Source organism: Thamnophis sirtalis, unplaced genomic scaffold (assembly GCF_051295495.1).
Source record: "Thamnophis sirtalis isolate CommonGarterSnake01/CBP01778 unplaced genomic scaffold, rThaSir2_p1.2 scaffold_1, whole genome shotgun sequence".
Classification (NCBI taxonomy): Eukaryota; Metazoa; Chordata; class Lepidosauria; order Squamata; family Natricidae; genus Thamnophis; species Thamnophis sirtalis.
The window spans coordinates 60,027,029-60,040,202 of record NW_028261381.1 but is presented as its reverse complement, the minus strand read 5'-3'; the positions used below and the strand labels follow the sequence as shown (position 1 = coordinate 60,040,202).

The 13,174-nt window shown below is 37.6% G+C and overlaps 2 protein-coding genes across 8 annotated transcripts in view; both read left to right on the top strand.

The window, feature by feature from the left end:
- The window catches only part of TNS1 (tensin 1), a 461,144-nt gene that overhangs the window by 7,246 nt on the left and 440,724 nt on the right, over window positions 1–13,174 (top strand). The window lies entirely within an intron of this gene.
- LOC148049420 (uncharacterized) lies at window positions 1,080–5,490 on the top strand. Its single transcript, XM_087715960.1, has 2 exons — window positions 1,080–1,419; window positions 4,511–5,490. Exons 1-2 carry the CDS (start codon window positions 1,080–1,082, stop codon window positions 5,488–5,490), a joined length of 1,320 nt encoding a protein of 439 aa, XP_087572086.1.

The window sequence follows — 13,174 nt, the reverse complement described above, 5'->3', positions numbered from 1 at the left end:
ACAAAAGAAGGAGCAGGGGCACAAAAGATCAGCTTCTAATTGATAAAATGATATTAGAAAATTGTAAGAACAGAAAAACAAACTTGAATATGGTCTGGATTGATTACAAAAAGGCATTTGACTCACTGCCACATAGTTGGATCATAAAATGCTTAGAAACAACTGGCATTAGTAAAAATATTACATCCTTTACTGAAAAGGCAATGAAACAATGGAGAACTGAGTTGGCAATAGGGAATGAGAGCTATGGAATGGTTAATATCAAGCGAGGAATTTTCCAGGGTGATTCACTTTCACCTCTTCTCTTCATCATCGCAATGATCCCACTATCAGTAATCTTAAAAAAAATGAAATTAGGCTACCAAACAGCCAAAAAAGCTGAAAAAATTTCGCATTTACTATATATGGATGATTTGAAACTCTATGGAAAGTCAGAAATAGAAATCCAATCATTGACAAATACAGTCCGAGTATTCAGCACCGATATTTCAATGCAGTTTGGCATGGAAAAATGCGCCACTGTATCCATAAAAAGGGGCAAAATCACTGCATGTGAGGGAATTGAAATGCCCAATGGCCAACTAATTAAATGCAAAGAAAATGAAGCCTACAAATACTTAGGCATTCTGCAGTTGGATAACATCAAGCATGGAGAAGTAAAAACTATTGTCAGGCGAGAGTACACCAACAGAGTTAGGAAAATTTTGAAATCTAAATTGAATGGTGGAAATACAATCAAGGCCATAAATACCTGGGCAATACCAGTTATAAGATACACAGCTGGCATAGTTAACTGGACACAAGCTGATTTGGACCTTTTGGACCGAAAAACCAGGAAACTAATGACAATGCACTACAGTTTACATCCACGTGGTGATACTGATAGACTATATCTGCCCCGAAAATCAGGTGGCAGAGGATTATTACAAGTGAAGCAAACAGTTGAAGAAGAAAAACATGCACTGGCTGATTATTTAAAAGAAAGTCAAGAACATCTATTAATCGAAGTAAAGAACAAAAATCTACTGAAGGCCCAACAGACAAAACAAGAATACAGAAAAGATGTGATAAAATCAAGAATGGAGAGTTGGCAGAACAAAGCACTGCATGGTCAATTTCTGGAAAAAATAAAAGATAAAGTGGACAGTGAACAAACTTGGTTATGGTTAAAAACAGGTACATTAAAGAAAGAAACAGAGTCACTAATCCTGGCTGCGCAAGAACAAGCTATCCGCACAAATGCCATTAAGGCCAAAATCGAAAAATCCTCTGATGATGCGAAATGCAGACTTTGCAAAGAAGCTGATGAAACTGTTGATCACATACTCAGCTGCTGTAAAAAAATCGCGCAGACTGATTATAAATTTCGGCACAATTCAGTAGCACAAATGATCCATTGGAATTTGTGCAAAAATTATAATATTAAAACAGCAACACACTGGTGGGAACATCAGCCTGAAAAAGTCACCGAAAATCAGATGGTCAAGATCTTGTGGGATTTCCGTATACAAACTGACAAAATACTGGCGCATAATACACCAGACATCACACTGGTTGAGAAAAATAAGGTCACAATCATAGACATCGCAATACCAGGTGATAGCAGGGTCGCCGAGAAGGAACATGAAAAAATCGCAAGATACCAGGACTTAAAAATCGAAATTCAACGACTATGGCACAAACCAGCAGTGGTAATTCCAGTGGTAATTGGCACACTGGGTGCTATTCCAAAAGCACTGGAATTACATTTAAAACAGTTAAAAATTGACAAAATCACCATCAGTCAAATGCAAAAAGCCGCACTGCTTGGATCTGCACGCATATTGCGAAAATACGTTACGACGTCCTAGGCCCCTGGGTGGGGCCCGACTAGTAATCAATGCCAAATCCGGCGAAACAACTGGCCGCTGTGATACAATTGTATAATAATAATAATAATAACAACAACAACAACAACAATAATAATAATAATAATAATAATAACAACAACAACAACTCCGCCATTGCCGGTCCCAAGCCCGGATGAGAAAGGAGGAAGGTTGGGGTCAGGTTGGCATCTGGTCCCGTAAAAAAAACCCCGCCAACCCATACAATATGGTGAAAAAAACGAATAAGAATTCCATACCGCATCGGTCGTCGCGCGGGTTAACAAGGGCCGCGGTGGATGTTGGGGTCCCTGGACATCCGTCGACAAGTGGGCTACAAGTGGACCAGCCAACAAAACGACAAAAATATAGTGCAGATGAAAACCGTGCCATAATGGCCTGTTACTACAACTCAGAGCCAGAAAAAAGAGGCTATTTAAAGAGAATGTATGAATTATGGAAACAACAATATCCACATTCAAATGTTAGTGAACAACGACTAGCAGATCAAAGGCGATTTATTATACGGAATAAAGTGTTTAGTGAAGTTGAACATGAGGAAATTCAGGCAAATTGCAAAACCCCAAAAACAATATCACAAGCGGAAATAACTGATATTCAAGACACAACTAAAGACATTATAGTAGAACTCCCAGAAGAAGCTCTCGGGGAGGAAATAACATCACCACCACTAGAACCAGTTATCACTGAACCAACTGATGAACTAACTCAAAAACAAAAAGAATTGAAGGATAAGATCATGGAGCATTTTCTGCTTAATGAGGAAAGGCAACGTTTACCATCACTAAAAACTGTGTCTAAGAAAATTTTGGCCCCTATCATGAAAATGGTTAATGCAGTGTTTTCAACAATTGAACCGGGATCCATCTTGGAAACAAACCAGTTAATGTACAGCGCAGCTGTAATAGTCACTAATGAACTAGGCATTAAAATTAAAGTACCTAGTCACACAACAGAAAAAGCATCAAAGCCAAAGTGGAAAATCCGCCTAGAACAAAAAATCAAAAAATTAAGGGCAGATGCTAGTAACTTAAAGAACATGCATGAGCAACGGCTTAAAAACAACAAAATCATAGATCGGCTAATCAGAAGATATAGATTGGATACAAGAAACATCAATGAAGCTGTAGAGATTGTAAAACAGCAGATAACAGCAACAGCTAGAAAAATTGAAAGATATGAGGCACGAATCATCCAATATAAACAAAATCAGCAATTTCGATCAGACCAACGGCGTTTTTATCAAAGTCTTAATGTAAATGGTGACACCAAAAGTGAAAAACCAGAAAAACAGGCCACAGTTGAATTCTGGAAAGAATTGTGGGAAAATGCAAAGGACTACAACAAGGAAGCAAAGTGGATACATGACTTTGAGAAAAGCATTGGCAACAAACAAATGCAAGTATTAGAAATAACAACTGAGATGGTCAAAAATCGAGTTAAAAAAGTAAAGAATTGGACATCACCTGGAAAGGACCAATTACATGGTTTCTGGCTCAAATATCTGACCAGTTTACATGCAATATTGGCCAGGCAACTGAATGAAATTTTACAAAAGGGCCAAATTGATGAATGGTTGACAACTGGAAAAACATACTTGATTCAGAAAGATGCAACTAAAGGAACAACACCTGAAAACTACAGACCAATAACATGCTTGCCAACAACCTTCAAATTACTCACAGGCATTATTGCAGATAACATGATGGATTATTTGGAAACAAACAACATCTTGCCAGTAGAGCAAAAAGGCAACAAAAGAAGGAGCAGGGGCACAAAAGATCAGCTTCTAATTGATAAAATGATATTAGAAAATTGTAAGAACAGAAAAACGAACTTGAATATGGTCTGGATTGATTACAAAAAGGCATTTGACTCACTGCCACATAGTTGGATCATAAAATGCTTAGAAACAACTGGCATTAGCAAAAATATTACATCCTTTACTGAAAAGGCAATGAAACAATGGAGAACTGAGTTGGCAGTAGGGAATGAGAGCTACGGAATGGTTAATATCAAGCGAGGAATTTTCCAGGGTGATTCACTTTCACCTCTTCTCTTCATCATCGCAATGATCCCACTATCAGTAATCTTAAAAAAAATGAAATTAGGCTATCAAACAGCCAAAAAAGCTGAAAAAATTTCGCATTTACTATATATGGATGATTTGAAACTCTATGGAAAGTCAGAAATAGAAATCCAATCATTGACAAATACAGTCCGAGTATTCAGCACCGATATTTCAATGCAGTTTGGCATGGAAAAATGCGCCACTGTATCCATAAAAAGGGGCAAAATCACTGCATGTGAGGGAATTGAAATGCCCAATGGCCAACTAATTAAATGCAAAGAAAATGAAGCCTACAAATACTTAGGCATTCTGCAGTTGGATAACATCAAGCATGGAGAAGTAAAAACTATTGTCAGGCGAGAGTACACCAACAGAGTTAGGAAAATTTTGAAATCTAAATTGAATGGTGGAAATACAATCAAGGCCATAAATACCTGGGCAATACCAGTTATAAGATACACAGCTGGCATAGTTAACTGGACACAAGCTGATTTGGACCTTTTGGACCGAAAAACCAGGAAACTAATGACAATGCACTACAGTTTACATCCACGTGGTGATACTGATAGACTATATCTGCCCCGAAAATCAGGTGGCAGAGGATTATTACAAGTGAAGCAAACAGTTGAAGAAGAAAAACATGCACTGGCTGATTATTTAAAAGAAAGTCAAGAACATCTATTAATCGAAGTAAAGAACAAAAATCTACTGAAGGCCCAACAGACAAAACAAGAATACAGAAAAGATGTGATAAAATCAAGAATGGAGAGTTGGCAGAACAAAGCACTGCATGGTCAATTTCTGGAAAAAATAAAAGATAAAGTGGACAGTGAACAAACTTGGTTATGGTTAAAAACAGGTACATTAAAGAAAGAAACAGAGTCACTAATCCTGGCTGCGCAAGAACAAGCTATCCGCACAAATGCCATTAAGGCCAAAATCGAAAAATCCTCTGATGATGCCAAATGCAGACTTTGCAAAGAAGCTGATGAAACTGTTGATCACATACTCAGCTGCTGTAAAAAAATCGCGCAGACTGATTATAAATTGCGGCACAATTCAGTAGCACAAATGATCCATTGGAATTTGTGCAAAAATTATAATATTAAAACAGCAACAAACTGGTGGGAACATCAGCCTGAAAAAGTCACCGAAAATCAGATGGTCAAGATCTTGTGGGATTTCCGTATACAAACCGACAAAATACTGGCGCATAATACACCAGACATCACACTGGTTGAGAAAAATAAGGTCACAATCATAGACATCGCAATACCAGGTGATAGCAGGGTCGTCGAGAAGGAACATGAAAAAATCGCAAGATACCAGGACTTAAAAATCGAAATTCAACGACTATGGCACAAACCAGCAGTGGTAATTCCAGTGGTAATTGGCACACTGGGTGCTATTCCAAAAGCACTGGAATTACATTTAAAACAGTTAAAAATTGACAAAATTGCCATCAGTCAAATGCAAAAAGCCGCACTGCTTGGATCTGCACGCATATTACGAAAATACGTTATGACGTCCTAGGCCCCTGGGTGGGGCCCGACTAGTAACCAATGCCAAATCCGGCGAAACAACTGGCCGCTGTGATACAATTGTATAATAATAATAATAATAATAATAATAATAATAATAATAATAATAATAATAATAATAATAATAATAATAATAATAATAATGCCAAATGCAGACTTTGCAAAGAAGCTGATGAAACTGTTGATCACATACTCAGCTGCTGTAAAAAAATCGCGCAGACTGATTATAAATTGCGGCACAATTCAGTAGCACAAATGATCCATTGGAATTTGTGCAAAAATTATAATATTAAAACAGCAACAAACTGGTGGGAACATCAGCCTGAAAAAGTCACCAAAAATCAGATGGTCAAGATCTTGTGGGATTTCCGTATACAAACCGACAAAATACTGGCGCATAATACACCAGACATCACACTGGTTGAGAAAAATAAGGTCACAATCATAGACATCGCAATACCAGGTGATAGCAGGGTCGCTGAGAAGGAACATGAAAAAATCGCAAGATACCAGGACTTAAAAATCGAAATTCAACGACTATGGCACAAACCAGCAGTGGTAATTCCAGTGGTAATTGGCACACTGGGTGCTATTCCAAAAGCACTGGAATTACATTTAAAACAGTTAAAAATTGACAAAATCACCATCAGTCAAATGCAAAAAGCCGCACTGCTTGGATCTGCACGCATATTGATATATTGAATAATAATAAAAAGAGATAAAATAAAACATAGGAAAACCATTTCTTTTCAGAAGATGTCAGTCTTAAAACCAATCCCTGCCCCCTTTTTCAATTTTTTTAAAAATTTCTGTCCAGTTGATCAGATTATCCAATTTCAGATACATGTTCTTTCTTTTGAATTCTGTTTAATAGTCCTATACTAATGGATTTGCAGTTGACCAACCACACTCAGTGGGTAGTCCTCAATGGAGTTACATCTATATGGAAGGAAGCATGCAGTGGGGTAATTCAAGATTTGGTTTTGGGCCCAATGCTCTTTAACATCTTCATAAATGATCGATACGAGGGGATAGGAGGAGAACTCATCAAATTTGCAGATGGCACCAAGATGTGGGAAGGGGGGGGGCATTGCTAAACTTCGAAAGATAGGCTCAAGATCCAGAAGGATCTTGACAGACTTGAACACTGGGCCTTAAATAACATGCAGTTCAATGGTGAGAAAAGTAAGGTCCTGATATGGGTGCTACATCACTGGGGGTTTGCAAAAATAGACTGACAACAATTTGACTGGGATGGTAAGGTTTCTGCCTTAACCAGGGTGTTAGACTAGAAGACCTCCAAGGTCCCTTCCACCTCAGTTATTCCATTAATGGCTTAAAACTGGTACATTAAGAATTAACAAAATGAAGGCTTGATTTTGGTTGCTCAAGCACTAGTTATTCAAATTAATGCAATCAAGCTCAGAATTGAAAAATCACCTAGTGATTCAAAGTGCTGATTGTTCAAAGAAGCAGAAGAAACAGTAAATCATATACTCAATTCATTCAAGATCATATAAACTGATTATAAATGACATAACATACCAGTAGTTGCCAAAATGATTCACTGGGACATCTGTAAAAAGTGTCATGTGCCATTAATAAAAAAAAATGGTGAAAACAGAATTGAAAATGGGCAGATTGAAATATTGTAGGACTTCACAACACAAACTGATAAAGCCTTGGCTCATCACACATTAGATTTAACTGTGATTGGAAAAAAAAGAAACTATAGATAATTGATGTGGTGAATATCAGGGGAGAGAAGACTAGGAGGCAAAGAATTTGAGAATTATATCTACTATATTGATACATTACAATCTCTTAGATTCTTGGGAAGAACTTGAAGTGTATGAAGGCCAAAACCATTATAAAGAATTGGCAGCTTTGATTTTACATTATTGTGTATATAATATCATCGTAATAATCAAGGTGAAGAGGAGTGGATGTTCAAATTGGGAATAGGATTCACAAGCACACACAGCTTCTACAGTATACTTTCTGGTTTTACCTTATTATTTTGTTTTGTTTTTAAACATTTTTCTTTTTTTTATGGATATTTTATGATGAGATTGTTAACTGTCTACAACCCCTGTAATTGGATGGCATATTAATGAAGTAAGTAAGTAAGTACATACGTAAATAACGATTTTGCTAAATATTATTCTTGAGGAAGCTTATCTTTTCTGTTTTGACTAAAACCTATCGTTCTGTTTTGCAAAGCTACACAGCAAAGCTATTATGTCAGAGAAAACTATTCTACCTTTATGTTTTTGTTATTGCTTTGTTCCTTTTCAAGTAAATTTCTTTCATTTGATGTGGGAAAATTAAACAACTACAATTTTCATCAAGATTTCTTTGCACTTTTTTTTTCTTTATTCTGTTTTATCTTCCATATTGCTTTCTTATCATCTGCCTGCCATAACACTGTCATTCATTTACTCCCTCCCTCATTCCCTCCCTCATTCCCTCCCTCCTTCCAGATTAAATCATTTCCTTTTGATAATGCAGAACTTTTTGTGTTTACTGAATTGCTTTGCTTTTTAAACAATCTTAGAGAGAATAATTAAAATCTCGTTTGGGAGAATAAATGATGGCAAAGATTGCAATAGAAAGCTGTCTTGAACAGAATCATCACTTGACTGTGACTTATGATTTTACTGCTGGCTTCTCCATTAACTCTGATTGTTGGAAGCCGGTCTGTGAAGTGCACAAATGGTGATAATGAAGGTCATAAATGTTCACTGGTTATGAAGCACCAGAGTTTTAATCACATCATTGTTATAAAGTTACTTTTTAAGCATCTTCATAATTTCAAACTGTTGTTAAACAGGACGGTTATTGTGAGTTCTACTTGTAGAAGATTCTCAGGTTTGAAGCTGTGGACAGAATTACAACAGCTGCCCCGAGAACTAAAAACCTGCAGGGTTTTTCATCATAAGAGCTAAATCTTTATTATAAAAATAAAGTCTCAGGATCATCTTTAATAGTTTGGATTCTTTGGTAGAAATCTTGTTCCATACTTTGCAGCCATGTTAAGTACCTCCTTGTTCACCTCCAGACTACTTGAATACAGTATTTGATAAAGTTTTGATTTATGCAGCAGAATCAAAATGAGAAACAAAGCATTAAAGGAAGAGAAATATCCCATTAGGGGTGTGGCCTCCTAACCAGGTAAAGGTAAAAGGTAAAGGTAAAAGTTAAAGGTTCCCCTCGCACATATGTGCTAATCATTCCCAACTCTAGGGAGCAGTACTCATCTCCGTTTCAAAGCCGAAGAGCCAGCGCTGTCCTAAGACATCTCCGTGGTCATGTGGCCGGCATGACTAAACACTGAAGGCGCACGGAACACTGTTACTCTCCCACCAAGGTGGTTCCTATTTTTCTACTTGCATTTTTTACGTGCTTTTGAACTGCTGGTTGGCAGAAGCTGGAACAAGTAATGGGAGTTCATTCAATTACACGGCGCTAGGGATTCGAACCACTGAACTGTTGACCTTTCTGATCGACAAGCTCAGCGTTTTAGCCACTGACATAGGATTAATCTTAGAGGACTAACCACTGTCTACACCAGCCTGTTTACAGTCACAAATTATATATATATATAATCCCTCCTCTAAGTGTCTATTTTCTGCAACAGATCTCAGCTGGGTAGGATTTCTCATTACCTTGCCTCCTCCACCATTTTCTAAAATGTGTTATTTTCTTTTCTTTTCAGTTTCTCAGTGAAAAACAACGTGGCTCTATATGCCACAGTTATAAGCACAAAAGAGAAAGAGGGAGTTATTATGGTGGCAAGAGTAATATCATAGGGATCTTTTCATGTGTCCAAGTGTCCATGATTAGCAGCATTGAGTGGCCATACAGGTATGGTAGTCCATAATGTACAACCATAATTGAGCCCAAAATTTATGTTGTTAAGTGAGAAATTTGTCTTTTCTCCCTTTTACAACTTTTCCTGCCACATTTCTTAAGTGAATCGCTATGGTTGTTCAAGTAGTAACCCTGTTGTTAAGTGAATCTGGTTTACCCCAGATTGACTTCGCATGTCAGAAGGTTGCAAAAGGTGATCATATGACCCTGGGACACCGCAACCGCTGTTAAATGTAAGTCATTTATCAAGCATCCAAATGTAAATCACATGACCATAGGAATGCTGCAATGGTCATAAGTATGAAAAATGGTTACACAGTGACTTTTTTCAGTGCCGTTGTAACTTTGAACGGTCATTAAGCGAACTGTTGTAAATTGAGGACTACCTACCGGTATAATCTCTACCCATCCATAGATTAATTCCCTGCTTTGGTAGCTTCTGAATATTTCCATCAAACAGATTCATGGACCGCTATTGCACAGCCAGAGAACCTACTTGCACTCATTCTGTGCAGTGCTTGTTTTGCAGCATGAAGGCTCTTCTCCTTTGCTCAGCTGTTTTCACTGCACTTCGGTAATGTGATGCACTGGCAGTGGAGACACATCCACTTCATTGCCTGTATTTAAAAAAAGAGGCCTTTGAACATGAGCCAGTGGGATGTTGATGTTTCCATTGGCCTTCATGATAGCATTTATCTTTCTTAAATCTAGTAGTGGAAAAAATAAAGCTGTGCCAGCATGAGATGACCCAGGTGTTAAACCCGGTGGAAAAACAAAGGAACAGAACTCTGAATGATGGCACAGTTGCACTGTCAAATTAATAAAACATTCAGGTCAAAAACTCATTGCCATGGCGCCTTGAATTTGATTCTTGAGTTTGCCACAGATTTCCCATGTGAGTTTTGTTTCCTTTTTAAAGCTTCAACAAAAAGAAAAATGAAGGGATTATTTTGCTATTAGACTGGAGACACTGCTACTCTTCTGAGCCTTATGCTGTATTAGCCCACTAATGTCTAAACAACATTTGGGGATCTGCTTTGCTATGCAGCGCACTCACATAAATTTTGTTCATTCAGTCAAGTTTACCTCATTGAGGCCTTATCATGCATCCCACATCTGATTTAAAATGCTATCCACCCATCCTTGAGTAGATAACCATACCATTGTATTTGCTACCATGCTGCTGATCCTAGTCTGCCTCTATTCTAAGTAACAACCAGTATACCGGTAGTTTGTCCAATGTCTGAAATGGTATAAGTTCTCCTGCTTGAGCAGGGGGCTGGACTAGAAGACCTCCAAGGTCCCTTCCTATTCCTATTCTATTCTATTCCATTCCATTCCTCTTTGGCAGGTCACTAGCCGGCAAGTACAACATCTACCAATACTTCTGCTGCAGAAAGAATAAGGCATTAATAGAAAAGAATATTTGTACCTCAGGTTTGAACACTGAGGATGTTTAGTTGGATAATGAAACATCTACAAGAAAACAACCAAGCTTAGAGAGCACCAAAGACTCCACAGAAAAGGTGGCAAGACTTTATCCATCATAACTTGACTTCATTCTCCCTCATATGTTTTAACCTGTTGTTTTTATTCAAGGGATCTTGAAGATCTTCTACTCCAACCCCTTGCTCAGGCAGGAACCCCTATACCAGTTCAGACAAATGGTTGTCCAATCTCTTCTTTAAAAAGTGAGTGTGAGGTTTGCTGCCTGCTTAAATATAGTAGTTTGCCTTGCCAGTTTTGATAGGGGTATAGTTTCTTCCTTGGTGACTCCTTGATTAGGGTATTACTTTCTGCCTGATTGTTTGTCTGGTGTTGATTCCTGCTTATCTGGATATGAGTTGCTGGAGGGGATATGTTCTAGTCATTTTTGTTTCTTTCTTAGGATTTTTATTGTCTTTTTTTAATGGTGGGTAAATGTGGTTTATCTCTATGTACACACAGTTCTTACACTACTACTAGGTGAGCAGTTCTCTTTAATCAAAAGAATGATGCAGTTGGTAATATAGTCTAGGGGGACCAGTAAACATGACTATGAAATGCATAGCTGACTCACTTCCATTTCAACAAGTTCCTTTAAGGCAGAGGCAGGCAACTCTTACAATTGCTGCTGTACTTCAATTGTTTTCAAATTGACCTCTGAGGAACAAAGGGCATAATAGATGTGATAATATTTTCTGGAGAGTGCAGGGCTAAACATGTGGGGCTATTTTAGGAATTCTATAGGAAGAAACTATTTATTCAGTCTTGCAGCTTCCTCCTCTGCGAGTATATTTTCAGAAAATTGCAATTTGCCACTGAATATTAACAACATAATTCTGAGAGACTTTGGGGGCTACAGTAATGGGATTTAGAGCCTCATGTAGCTAACTATGAGATGCTAAGTGTGATTGATTGATTGATTCTTTCATTCATTCATTAAGTGCCATCAAGCCATTTTTGACTCCTAGTGACCATAAAGATAGTCAACGCTAGCCAGATTAGAAAAAGGTGGCATTACAGATGGGGCAACAGGGGTGGATTCTTTAGTAATGGGCCTTCTTGATATTTTCTGCATGTTTCTGTCCTCCTACCACATCACATCGGGCATGACCTGATATATGTGAATACATAAGAGCTTAAGTAAGTGATGGATTTAGAGGAATTCCCTACCCTGTGTAATATCAATGAACAGACAAGTAAATCTTGTAAATGGTTTAGTATAAACTGGGTTATACCAAAACCTTGAAAAATAATAGAGATTCAAGCATAGTTATTCCATTGTAAGTTTGGTGACTTTGTTTGGATTCTCCTTGTCTGATAATATACAGATCTTAGCATTGTAAAATGTACAACATAGCTTAACAAAATAATTGCCAAAATTACATATCTAAGGAAAGAGTCATTAACAAAATCAATCCTGAATGTATGACTCAATGTTTTGCAAGGTTTTCTTTATATGTTTGCACTTTAATTCCCATCATCCCCAGCCATTTAGCTAACTGCATCCCTTTAGGAAAAAACAACTTACTGGAATAATATACAAACATTCTGATAATGGCTACTCCCAGATCCACCCAAAATGGAAAGGAATTCTATAAAACCTTGTATTAGCCTATATTTTTAGTGTAAGCATGTCCCATTCTAGTGCTTCATGGCTGAAACTACTGTTTCAATGAATCAGCATTTTCTCCATGTACCAAACATGTTAGCCATGATGAGACATGATGTAAATCAAGATAATTTCTTCCTCCTTTTTTGCATTAAATAAGCGGCTATTGACAAGAGAGTTGGCTTGTACCCAAGTCTGCTACATTTTACAGCTTCTATGACATTCTTCTCTCTGATTTCAGAAATAAAGGGAATTCCCTTCCTTTTCCCATTTTCCAGGAAAGATTGTGGGATTTTTCATCTTAGACTGACCCAATGCAAATGGTTAAACGTAAGTCATCTGCCTCCCAAACTAGACTGACTATTTATTCCAATTTATAACTTGCACAATCTGGATTCGTCATTTATTTTCAACTATACATTTTAAAAAGGCCAACACTCCCCTTCCTCTGTAATTCCAGAAAACTCAATTTTAGTAAGCATTCTAAGATACTTCATAATGAGCTGTGACAGTGCAGTGGTTAGAGTGCAGTACTGTAGGCTACTTCTGGTGACTGCCAGCTGACTGCAATTTGGCAATTCAAATCTCACCAGGCTCAAGGTTGACTCAGCCTTCCATCCTCCCGAGGTGGGTAAAATGAGGACCCAGATTGTTGGGGGCAATAGGCTGACTCTGTAAACCGCTTAGAGACAGCTGTAAAGTACTGTGA

What these genes read in the sequence shown, in the direction of transcription:
- LOC148049420 (XM_087715960.1), top strand. Translation starts at nt 1,080, where the DNA reads ATGGAGAGTTGGCAGAACAAAGCACTGCATGGTCAATTTCTGGAAAAA. An exon ending in GAATTTGTGCAAAAATTATA is followed by an intron (nt 1,420 to 4,510) that starts ATATTAAAACAG and finishes GTTTACATCCAC; the next exon opens with GTGGTGATACTGATAGACTA.